General features: G+C 38.7%; 1 protein-coding gene across 18 annotated transcripts in view; it reads right to left on the bottom strand.

Annotated features, from left to right (window-relative positions):
• CASK (calcium/calmodulin dependent serine protein kinase) overlaps window positions 1-13,139 on the bottom strand; it is a 465,908-nt gene that overhangs the window by 103,639 nt on the left and 349,130 nt on the right. For 12 of the 18 annotated variants that reach the window (XM_007493327.3, XM_056826146.1, XM_056826147.1 and 9 more), the window contains exons 10-11: window positions 12,991-13,090; window positions 5,025-5,042 (exon numbers count right to left, since the gene is read on the bottom strand). In XM_007493327.3, the coding sequence (XP_007493389.2) occupies window positions 5,025-5,042; window positions 12,991-13,090 (118 nt within the window). The remainder of the gene's footprint in view (window positions 1-5,024; window positions 5,043-12,990; window positions 13,091-13,139) is intronic. The other 6 variants (XM_007493328.3, XM_056826148.1, XM_056826151.1 and 3 more) reach the window with 1 other exon arrangement.

The raw sequence follows: 13,139 nt of genomic DNA, 5'->3' as shown, positions 1-13,139 counted from the left end.
AATTTTGCTGGGCAACCGAGCTTGCTGAGGATCACCCACAATGCATCCCTGTTCACTGTGTCGAATGCCTTTGTCAGGTCTATGAAGACAATGTAGAGACTCAGGTTCTGCTCAAGGCATTTTTCCTGCATTTGCCTCACCGTGAAGACCATGTCGATGGTGCTGCGATCTGGTTGGAAGCCACATTGTGATTCAGGGTATAACACGGGGGAGGATCTTTCTGGCAGTGGAGAGAAGTGAGATGCCTCTGTAGTTGTCACAGGCTGCTCGTGTGCCTTTGTTCTTGTATAGGGCTACGATGGAGGCATCTCTGAGTTCTGGGGGCATGTCTTCTTCTTCCCATATGTTGGTCAGCACTATGTGGAATGCCTGGAGCTCCTTTCCATTTAAGGCCTTGTACACCTCGGTTTGGATCCCGTCTTTACCGAGTGCCTTGCCTGTACTCATTTGTTTAATGGCTTTTTGGACTTCCTCTATTGAAGGAGGGACGTCAAGTTGTTCAATGGAGTGGTTTTGGGGGATCTGGTCAAGGGCGCTTTGGTCGATTGAAGAGGGTCGGTTGAGAAGCTGAATGAAGTATTCTTTCCACCTGTTGCTGATGCCTTTTTTATCTTTTATGAGAGTGTCACAGTCAGAGGATAGCAAGGGAGTGGTGGTGGGTTTTAATGGCCCATAGACAGTCTTGAGGGCACTGAAAAATTGTTGGTAGTTTTTCATATCAGCAAACCACTGGATTTCTTCTGCCTTTTTTTCCCACCATCGGTCTTGCATCTTCCTGATCTCACACTGTGCCGTGGCTTGGAGAGACTTGAATCTGTCCTTTTTAGGAGCAGAGTTTGGGTTATTTTGCCACTCCATAAAGGCTTTGTTCTTCTTGCTCAATAGGTCTTCAATAGCAGTGTTGTTCTCGTCGAACCAGTCCTGGTGGTTGCGTTGTTTGGGGCCTAGGACTGCCTTTGATGTTTCCTTCACTGCGTCTCTGAACTGGTTCCATTTCTTGGTTGAGTTTCCAGTGATTGGTCCCTTGGCAGACAGCTTGTCGTCCAGGCAGGACTGGAATGTTTGCAAATAAGATGGATCTCTAAGATGACTCATGTTGTAAAATGCGTGAACTGTCTGGGCGTGTTTTGGATGGGGAGGCGCAATGCGCATTTGAAGAGTCGTTCTAACCAATCAGTGGTCTGTCCAGCATTCAGCTCCTCTCATGGCTCTGGTGATTTAACAATCACTATAAACTAATTTGTTTATGTCACCAGACTCATGCAGTTTTTCTACAAGGATAATCTCTGTCCTTGAGGAGTTGATACTTAATAAAGGGAGACAACATGCATAAACAAGCTATCTATAGAATAAAATGGAAATAACAAAGAGGAAAGGCACTAGAATGAAAGAATTTCCTGTAGAAGGTGAGATTTAAGAAAGGAAGAAGAGATGAGAGAGGGAGGAGCATTCCAGCCTCGGGGAGTAGAAATGCCCAGTTTGGAGATGTAACGTCTTCTGTGAGGAACAGCAAAGATTATAGTGTCACTGAATCAAAGAAAATGTAGAGGGGTGGTGGTGGAGTGTGTGTGTGTGTGTGTGTGTGTGTGTGTGTGTGTGTGTGTGTGTTTGAAGTTATGTAGTGCTTTGAACCTCAAACACAAGGATTTTATATTTGATCCGGGAGGTGAAAGGAAGCTGCTGGAATAGCAGAGTACATGGTTAGTTAGACTTTTGCTTTAGGAAGATCACTTTGAAAACTGGCATGAGGTGGTAAGGCACGAGTGGTGACAGTGTCAGAGGGAAGGGGGTATATATGAAATATAATAAAAGTAAATAGACAGATCTTGGCAACAGATGTGATATCTGAAGAGAAGGGGAAAAAAAGAAGTTAAGGATGACATATAAGTTTCAAGCCTGGGGTACCTGAGAAGATGATGGTACTGTCAACATTAATAGGGGAATAAAGAAAAGGGGAAAGTTTGGGGGAAGTGCTTGTCTAAATGCTTTGCTATTTTTAGTGAAGTAGGAGACTTCTGTATCTGCTATAAAGATAGAGGTTGTGGAGGAGAGAAAACTGGAACATTTTGTAGGGAATGACCATAGAACCATAGAGCTGAAACGGAAAGGACCCAAAACATCATCTAGATCCTTTCTTATTCTATGGATGAGGAAACTGAAGGCCAAGGAGGAAAAGTAATTTGTTCAATGTCACTCAGGTAGTGTTAGAGAGAAGATTTGTTCTCAGACACAAAGCTGGTGCTCTTTCCATTTATCAAGATAAGGAATGAATAAGAATCAAGTAAAGGAATATTTAGCACCACTGAGACCTTAAGGTAATGTATCATAAATTTGTAGTTCAGTTTCACAACTTTTCTTAGAGACGCTCACCAACACAGTAAAATTCAATTATGGGATTATTCACGAAGTAATTAGTTTGGGACTATTGAAGGATTGAAGGGAAAGAGGTTGTAAGATGAGGATTTTGAATCAAATTTGAGTACTGAGGCAAGGGGGAACTAAATGGGGAAGATATTCTGGAGAAACAAGGAAGGATCAAGATACCAGGTAGAAAAGAGGGAGGAAAGCAGGTTTAGTTTGGACATAAAAGGTGAAACTGTAGGAGGCTGTAATGAAATCATAAAATTGTGAAACTCAGGATTAGAGATATAGTACACTTCTATAAGGACAGGTCCAAGGCGGGATAAAGTAGGTGTTTAATGGAGTCAAGATGGAGAATACTGGATGTGAGGAGGTGGAAGATTATAGTGTTGGGATAGCAGAGATGTCAATTTCAAGGATTCCCAAGTATCTGGGAATGATTTTTGTACTTGGGGGGTAAAGAGGAAGATAATGCAATAATATCTCTGAGCATTATATAAATGAAAGTCTGCTTTTTGGGAAAAATCCCAAAAGATTATAGGTGGACATGAACAAAATCAATCAATCAACCCCATAAAGTAATCCTCTGAATAAATACAGATTTAAAAATTAGAAGGAAAAGAATTAAGTAGAGTCATAACTCAAATTCTTCATCTGATTTTATGGGCTTTTTAATAAATGTTTAAACTTTTTACCTGAAATTATGTTTTCCAATTGCCTTTAGATAATTAATATTTAATAATACAGTGACTTCTAAATCTTTGTTTACTTATTAACCTTAAGACTTTTAATCACAGGTGGTTCATTTTATAGAATTGGTTAAATTTGTCTTGACTGTGTATATACTTAGAAATCAATTACACACAGCTCTTAGGCATTTCTTCATTTTCTCCCTTCTCTTTCCTCAATTTTTTTTGCATAATTTACATTCTCATTTTATATAACTAAATAATCCAGATCTGTGACAAGGAATTTACTTTACTACCTTTAGAAATACTGCATGCTAGAAATATTTTCCAAAAGTCTTCTGCTATCTTGATGGAAAGTATAAACATATCTATTAACTACTTATATCTTTCCCATTACTGAAGCTGTTCTTTTGCTGGCATTTAAGGTCAAAAGGAGTTTTTAGTGTAGAAAATTTTAGTCATAAAAGGAGATGAGATTAAGAATAAAGAAGGTTGGTCAACTAAAAATAACTGTAAACAAGGGCAAAATATTTAAACAAAAAAATTTAGAGAGTAAAGTAAGAGCTGTATCTTGCATTTCTCTTATATTCCCTGCAGTGAAAAGCATACAATTTTGTGCTTGATAACTGATTAAAGCAATGTCCACACTTGTGATTGTAGGGCAAAAATCATTGTTATAATTAAGCCAAAGTTTGTTTTAGTCATCAAGACAACTATTTTAATCTCCCATGTTACTTTGCAAATGTGATCAGCACAACATGAATTAATTAAGGCATATTATCATATTGATAACTGAAGGGCACAGTTTTCTTTAAGTATTTCATATGCTATGGTTAAAATTCAATATTATTACTACATAGTATCTTGCCCAAAGTAGCCTATCTTTTTATATAGAAATTTCAATTTATTCTGTTCATAAATAAGCTAGGGAGATGAAATACTTTGCTAATTCAAATATGCCAAATGACATAAAGCCCATGCTGTTAGCCTAACTAAGTGAAAGTAAGCTAAACTTGGAGTCATAGGATCTGAGCTCAAACTCTGATGCTTCTTCCTGTGTGACATAACCTCCCCTGGCCTCACTCTCCTTACCTATAAAATGAGATGATGACAGGCAGCTCTTGATATCCCTTTCAGCTCAAGATCTAGAATTCTATGAAATGCCAGACTCAATCTGCCTTTTTCTAATTTCAAATGACATGAGAGAGTTTGTTGATTAAATAGAAATAAAATATGGCTGGATCATAAATTAAAAAAAAAATAATGTAAAACTGGAATGCTCCAAATTCAAGCATAAACTGAACTGTGGTCCAAACAACAAAATTCACTTGATGAAAGATGCTCCAGTTTTCACCAAGGCTAACAAATGAAACACCTTTTCTCTTTAACTTTCAATGTCTTAATATCAAGCAGCTACTTTGTGAAGATCTGCTTCTTGTGTGACTCTTTGTATAATAGTCACTTCATAGTCCAATGTTCTTTATGGACATGACACAATAAACACTTAATAGGGTCATAAGAATCATTTTAAAAACAATGGCAAAAAGTCAGCCAGGAATATTAAAAGTTATTTTAAAATGATCTCGCAACATGAATATTTCTATGTAAATTCACTTACTCTGAAAAGATTTCTTGAAAACTAGAGAAAGCCAGCACATCTTTCCCCTAGCATTTATTATATATCTTCTTGGAATTTAAATGAATAATATTAAATGAAGTTAAAATTTTAATACTGCCCATGTCTACAAAATGTACTGCCAAAGAGGTTGTTAACTGTTTTATCTTTTAAATAATAATATCTTTTAAAAAATAGTATACTTATATACATGCATTACTTTTTATTTGGTTAGGCAGTGTTAAAATTTAAATTAAACATCTAACAGCCAAGGAAAAATCAACTTAAATATTTTTAAACATGCAAAGCCATACACTTGCAGAAAGATAAACCTTAGAGGAAAATGAAGGGATACCTACTTTCTGCTGCTAGAAGTCCTAGTAGGAAGGCAGCGTATGGACAAACAACAAAAGTCTGAATTCAGATCAAGCAAGTTATAAAGCCAGAGCTGGGCATACTAGATAAGCCACAAAAGCTGGATCCAACATCTCCCCAGTAAGATGGGACCCCTGTGTTACCTGAAAAAATTTACTGGGATTAAGAAAAAAAATCTGTGAATTTTAAATGTTAAAAATTAGTATTGTCTGACTCCCAATGTCTGTTTGAACATGAGGACAGAATATTAGTTTGAATTATTGTTAAAGACTAAATGTTACATTGCAAATCATTGAAGACTCAAGTGATTCTCATATATAAAACAAGAATAAATCTTTAAAATTTCAGTGAATAAGAAATGCATACAAGGAGAAAAAATATTGCCTAAGCTAGACTTCTTTTTTGTTATGAAATATGAATTTGATTAATTCTTAAAATTATCTTAAAGATTCAAATTTTTCAAATGTACATATAATAATTATTCCTTACCTTGACATATTTATACAAGTTTAGTGCAGTTGCATTTTATGACATTCTAAGGTAACTACACCATATAGTTCAAAAGGTATTTAGGAAATGTTGCACGAAACTTACTCTACGAAGTATAAGTTAAATAAAAGATAATACTCATCCTTAAAAACAACATGTGCTCTGAAATTAATGCCTGCTTATCAAATAAACATTAATGGAAAGATGCAGTAAAACGATTCCTTGTAAAATCAGGTAAGATAACACGTTTTCAATTCTAAAATGTTAATTACAATAAAGGAAAAATTCAGGTGAGAAACTGGAAAAACATGGTTATAAGTAGATGATGACTTAAAGGAAAACTTAAACTCACATTATATGAATTCAAACAAAATATAACCAGCTACCAGAAGAATTTATTTTGGTTTGTTTTTTGCAAACAATGGTAATAACTGTTATGTTACTCATTTTGGGTAAGAAGATTACCACTAAATGTAGAAATATACTTGAAGCACTTACACTGGTAAGAAGACAATGTAAAATGATTTTCAAACCCAACCTACATTTCACAAATCCTTTGTTAGTTTTCATTTATCATGAACTATTTGAAATTAATTAAGAGATTTTCCACGGTTTGTTTTATTTTATTAAAATACATTAGTGAAATAAACTTTAAAAAAGAGAAGAGTCATACATAAATAAAATTTAAAAAAAATTATGCAGGGAAGGTTCCAAATCATTTTGAGCAGTATCACAGAACAAGTGCTTAAGAAAAAATTATGGCAGTCTTGATCCAATTCTACAACACTAATAACAATAACATGGATTTCTTTTTAAAGGCTACACTCTATTATGTTCAGTTCCATGCTGAAAATGACATGAGATCACCCTAAAACATATATGAAAACAACATACAAAGTGTAAACATCATGGGAAAAAAGCATTGAATATGGATTCCTGTCCAGGTCTATCTAGGGATAACAACTATTTGCCTGGAAGGACTGTTGCAACAAATGTGTTTGATACGGTGTAAAATGCTCTAAAAATGTATTATTACCATTATACTGAGTATAATTTCCTACTCTGATGTCCAATTGTGTGATATAGGTGATTCTAGTCTAGCAGAGCTTACATTCTGAAAAATCTTAACAAGTTGTAAAGGATTTAAAGGATAAGCCTAGTGAAAGACTGTATGTCACCTGAGTACCAGTCTCATTAAGTCAGAAAGATTCGCCATCAGGTTTGCACTTGAGGATCAAAACTTTCAGCCAGAGTATCTCTCCAAGACCATTTACTATCTCAGAGAAGGGTTATGTCATTTGCATAGATGGTAGGAGTTCTAAAAGAGCACAACCTTTAATTAATATTTATTTGATCAGTTAGAGACAGAAAGGAGAACAGAGGAGGAGAATGTTCTGGGGAGAAAGAGGGACAATAAAAAGTGGGATGGAAGAATGTTATTTACTTAAAATGAGAGAAACAACAAAGTGTATTAAAGAGAGAAAATTTTGGTTTTTAAGAGGCTGCAAAAACAGAGAAAAGAATAAAACAAGAGAGGTTAGTAAAACTAGATTTTAATTCTGGCTTTGCCACTCATTAGTTATATGGATGTAGTTAGGTCATTAGGTCACCTTGTCCTGGACCTCAATTTTCTCATTTGCAAAACTGAACTAAGGTTCTAAGTGTTCAAAATGGAACAGAAAAAAATTTAAGTCTGCTGCAAAGAATTCTAAAGATATGAAGCACCAGTGAAGAAGAAAAAAAATTAATATAACTCAAAGCATTGTATGTCTTTATTCTATTATACAAAATCCTCTGTGACCTCAATGCCATGTCTATTTGCTCCACTATCCCAATTATAACCCATTCATGCTATTTCAGTCTAAAAAGTTCCTGTCAATAGTCATTTAAAGGTCCTCCACAGGGAGTATTCATGTAATCTTCTCTAGGTGTTTTTGTATATCAGGGATTTCCAGAGTACTTTAATTGTCCATCTATTTTCTTCCTCTTGCTAAATACATATAATATGAGCCACCTACATTTTTGACTATACATAGGATCACAGATTTAGAGATGGAAGATACTTTAAAGGTCATCTAGTCCAACTGCCTCTTTTTATAGAGGAAGAAACTAAGGCCCAGACACAGAGGTAATTAAGGGTCAAGGCAAAATCTGGATTAAAAACCAAGCCTAGCCTGGCCCCCATCTTTTATAAGTGTGGAAGTTGAGGACCATAGAAATTAAGTGATTTGTACAAATTACCCAGATAGAAACAACAAAGAGATTTAGAGCTATGTCAATTATTTGTATCTGGGACCAACTCATCGTTTATCTGTAGTGCCTTTCTGAAATATACATATTCAATTACTAACAGGACTGGTCATCCAAATGCAGGCTGTCTTCTAAACAATAAGCATTTTTCATCTGTTTAGTGTTTCTTACATGTGTTGTTAGAGTGATCTACTAAATAGTGATAGATATCACTAAGGCAATACAACCCCATTTCCTCTTCCTGTTTAATTTTCAGTCCAACTTCTTTTCTACGTGCAATGTCCAAGTTATCTGTACTAATAGACATTCTTTATTCATTTAGTTTTTTTCTTTTTAGATAGGCTGAATTCTTTTGAATGATTATAGACCTCTTCTAGGAGGCTCTGTAATGTTTCAGGGCTCGATAGGAACACTTGTAGGACCTCAATTTGGGCATTCCTTGTCAATTTGGATATTATGTTGGATGTATTCTATAAAAGTGGAAGATACTGTTGGCACATCAGACATGTCTCCTTGGTATTTATGATCAGAGAGGGGCTATTTCTGTTGTCATATATATCAAGGGCTCTTGAAAAAAACTTAATTATGAATAGGAAGTTCTTTGTTATAAAAAGAAAAACATAACCCTTGTAAAGTGGTATTATTCTATCAATTAAATCACCGCTTCCCAAAACTCCATCATCAACTAACAAAAAAGAAAGAGATACTGTAATCTTGATAGCATTTTTTCTATATCACAAATGTCTAAGACTTTTCTTACACCTTTTATATCTTCCTTTAGTTCACACATCTTGTAAATCAATCCCATAAAGCTCTAACAATTGTGTTGCTTTTAATATGGCTTTCATTTTTGCAAACTTGGTTCAATTCAGCTGTTTGTTCTGTATTTTCCATCTTCTCACTGGCTATCCTCCACATCTGGAATGTTTTCTTCTCCTCCCTCATTTTTGCATTAATTTCCCAGGTTTCCTTTGAGACTCAGCTCAGATTTCAACCTTCTGCAATGCTAACGCAGATTAAAGAATACAGGATCACTTCAACTTTGTGACGATGAGGCAAGGACCTGGCATACTGTGGGTGTTTGTATATACACTTAGTAATTTACAAGTTGTACCCCCATTATGTTGCCGGCTCACTGAGGTCAGAGATTTATTTTCTACTTTCTCTGTGTATTAGTACAGTGCCTGGCACACAGCATATGCTTAGTGTCAATTTTGGCTGTTGGATCTCACTGTAATATTAAGTGTTTGTTTACTATGGGTTTCTTCTTTCTTTTTTTTAAGCTTCTAATGACAGAGTCCATGTCCTTTTTTCCCCTGCCATGATTTTTTTTTTGTTCCCCCCGATTAATTCTTTTTTTTTTTAAATCCTTACCTTCTATCTTGGAGTCAATACTGTGTATGGACTACCCAGCTACCCAGCTGCCCCCCACCCCCAATTAATTCTTAAAGATTACAACTAGGTCAAGACCGAGTTGATTCAATTGAACAGCATATCATTTTCTCATCTTTATTTTTTTCCTGCTTTGTACTAACTCTGATCTTTGGCTGTACACAGAAAGCAGATTTAGTAATGATTCCCACAATAAAAATGACTTGTCCATAAATAATGTAATCCATTTCATTTGCTGTCATCTCAGTGTTCCTCCTATCCAGGCCCTACCAATTCTTTGTCAAAGAAAGCATTCATGATAAAAATATGTATGAAGCTTCTTTTTGTGAAGTCTACAGGCCTTTGTCTTTTCTCATTGCTTTTTCCTGAACTATATTTTTGAATATATTTCTTGGCATACTTACCTTTTTTCTGAAAATGTTAATTTAATATGTTGACCATGAACGCTATAGAAATTATTAATATCTTCATTTTCCATAATAGACTTTGTTCTAAAAACTCCAAATATTTTGACTTTGGTCATTTTGCAAATACTTATTTTGAATAATGCAATACAAAATGGGCAAATATTGTATGTAATGATGTTTTTTGTTTCCACTGGGGTGAATATGATTTAATTCCTTTCATACCATGTACATCCTTTCATCACTGAACAAAGACCAGGCATTTAAGAGTACCAGCTAAGTTAGAGTTTAAAGCTGTTCTAAAAACTGGGTGATTCTTCACACTCTCCGGCCCTTCTGCTATTTTGTCCCTATCGGTGTAGAAACAAATGCAAAGGATTGCCCAGGATGGAGGGCCCTCTGTTTTGTTTTTATCTTGGGTGGCCCTGGCCCAAGAATTAATCACCAAGTGGCCAGCCTCTTGGTGATAAGCCTCTGTGAATTTATCTTGATTTGCCATCAGAAAAGAGGAAAGCTCTATTGCTCAGATGACGCAGGAAGCCTGTCCAGCATGGTCGAATCTTCCAGGCTTTATGCTCTGCCAGAACACTCTTTGACAGCACAGGCCACTTCCACCCAGGGATGAGGTATCAGAATAGGCCTCTCTGGGGGCCTGTCAAGGCTTTGCTAATAAATATTTGTTAAGTGAATGTCTTACACACACACACACACACGCACACGCACATGCACACGCACACACACGTATATACAGTCACATACAGCCACAAAGCTCCTGAAAGACACATACGCAAATATACACAAGCCCAGACATCCATCTATGAACATACATAGACACACCAAGATATAGCGTGTAACTCTGCACACACAAAACGTTATAGACATGGCCAAAGACACACCTGCACACAAGCATATCATGACAGACACAGACTTACACGACGCAGACACCCCGACGGACGCGGCTCTGCGCACACAGCACTGACACCCTCACGGGCCCATCGGTGGATGCCGAGCACGGATGCACGGTACCCAATGCGTAGATGCACACACACACATTTATAGACGCAGAGATCACCACAACTCCTACACGCACAGAGGCTGGACGCAGACAGCGTCCGTGCACAGGAATCCTCGGCCGTGCGAGAACGCTCCTCTGTGGGACGGGCCTCCACACGGGCCCCACGCAGGGACCCTGGAGCTCTGTGGACGCATCCGCCCCAGATGCGCACGGGCCACACCCCAAGACCAGGCGCGCCCAGAGGTGTGCAGACACACGGCGCGGGGGAGGGCTGACCGGCTGGCAGGGGCCGCCCCTCCCGCTCCCCGGCCCTGTCCTGCGGACCCCCGAAGGGGGGGGCTCATTTCACGCCCACACAAGCAAGATGTGTAAGTGCCAAGGGAGGCCACGCACTGCACGAAGAAGGAAGCGGTTTCTTCTCAAAAGGAGCTTACATTCAAATGGGAGAAGTGTAAAGACAGACACACAAACTCACACACTCACAGAAACAAGCGTGCCTCCAGAGACAGGCACGCAGAGACACACGGACACGGGAGGGCGCAGGCAAGTCTACAAACGTTCCTCTTCTCTCATGAGCGTGCAGATGCACAGGCTCACCCACACAGCCAGACAGATGCCTGGACGGATAGACATGTTACACGTGTGATCTGGCCGCACAGGCCCTGCCACAAACAGACACCCTACCCTGCCACGGACTCTGAGCCACGTGCCTCCCTCCACAGAACCTAAGGAGAAACACGTGTGCATACGGTCCTCAAGGGACTCCTGCGGGCCCAGACGTGCACGTGTTCCCCGGGGACCATTCCTGCATCTGGAAAGCCTACATCCATATTCTTGCCGCTGACCCAGATATCCTCTTCCTGCACATACCCATCTAGACAAGCAGATACATACTATATGTTCACATACATGTTCGCAAACACTTTCAAGCACAAGCATGTATACATGTATGAATACACAAAGACATACAGAACCCCAAGGGCACACGCACATAAGTTAAACATTCATGTATGCACGCAGGTAACATGCGTTAGTGGCTAGACATGAACATCTGTGCACAGATCCACCTACGGAGACAGACACTCACAAATGTCCTCATCTCAGCTGCATTCCTATGTGTAGCAAAGCACACACTGCATCTGTCCCTAAACGATCTCCAAAGTTTCTAGGCTACATACAAATGCCTATACACACGCCAGTACACACATGTCTCCTGAATAGTTACATGTATCAATGTCTATAAAGTTGCACGTATACCCAAACGTACAAATACACAACATTCAGTCACAAACATGTATGCACACGCACATCTCTACAGACATGCAGTGATACACACAATCCTCACAGAATACATGTACACCGTTGAACAAAATCACCTACCAAGCACGGCTATATCCATACAGATTCGCACAACACACCTTTGTACATACCCACCGCTACCTACACACATATAATTTGTGCATGCATACCTATGTACACGTGCTGATACATGCCTATCTATAGACATATAGACGAAGCACCATAAAGATACACATGCAAGGACATATATGTATACAGAAATCACACAAACACATACATGCAGAAAAACAACTGATCCAAGATACTAAAACCCATTTATATAAACATCAAAATACGTAGATGTGAAACCAGAGTTCCCACGTACTCCTCTAGGAGGCACCAGCACACCTACACAGCGAGGTGCCCCCGCACACACTCCTCTCCCCACACGTACACAGAGACACAATGTGTGTGGATCTCGATCCATGCAGCGACGGCTCCACACGCAGACAAGACATCACAGGAAAAACACACCTATACATACATGGTGTTTACCAACCCATTCAGACAGCACGCTACACATTTATGATGACCCACGGACACATCCAGTGAGACCCATACAGCCGGCACCGAGGCACGCGCACAGACAGAGTCAACAAGCCTTTATGGAGTGTCTACAGCGCATCCGATATTGGACACTGGCCTCCTCTCAAAGACAGTCCAATCCGTACACACACGAACTCCAGCCCAGATTCACGCGACACACACACACACACACACACACACACACACACACACACACACACACACACACGGAGATCAACATTTAAACAGATCTCTCTCTCTTCATTGCACTAAGAGGCGTATGCCCATGGCCTTTACAGACCCAAGTAGGTCTACATATGTGTATCTGCACATGCGGTACACTCTGTATTCTGAGTGTATGCAGCTATGCCTTTGGGCTGTGTATACAACTGTGTGAGTGCGTGTGCTCAGGCCCGATACTCTAGAAGCAGAGGGAATTCGATGATACCAGGAGTACCAGTGAAATGGAGCGGGTTAAAAGTTGTTTACAATGAAATAAAAGTGTTGTGACAAAGGAGCATGCTTTAATGAGGTTACCTGAGGAGGTAGGATCTTCAGAGAAATCTGGCAACTCTTCAGGGGGATCCCCATAGAACGAGTTGAATTTGTGGCTTGATACAGCTGCTAGTACTGCACCCTAAAAATCATGCAAAAAATTAAATGAGTTTAAAGAGAGCAGCAACAGC

This window comes from Monodelphis domestica, chromosome 4 (assembly GCF_027887165.1).
Source record: "Monodelphis domestica isolate mMonDom1 chromosome 4, mMonDom1.pri, whole genome shotgun sequence".
In the NCBI taxonomy this organism is placed as follows: domain Eukaryota; kingdom Metazoa; phylum Chordata; class Mammalia; order Didelphimorphia; family Didelphidae; genus Monodelphis; species Monodelphis domestica.
Note: the sequence above shows the minus strand (reverse complement) of the source record. Positions and strands in the feature narration are given on the sequence as shown.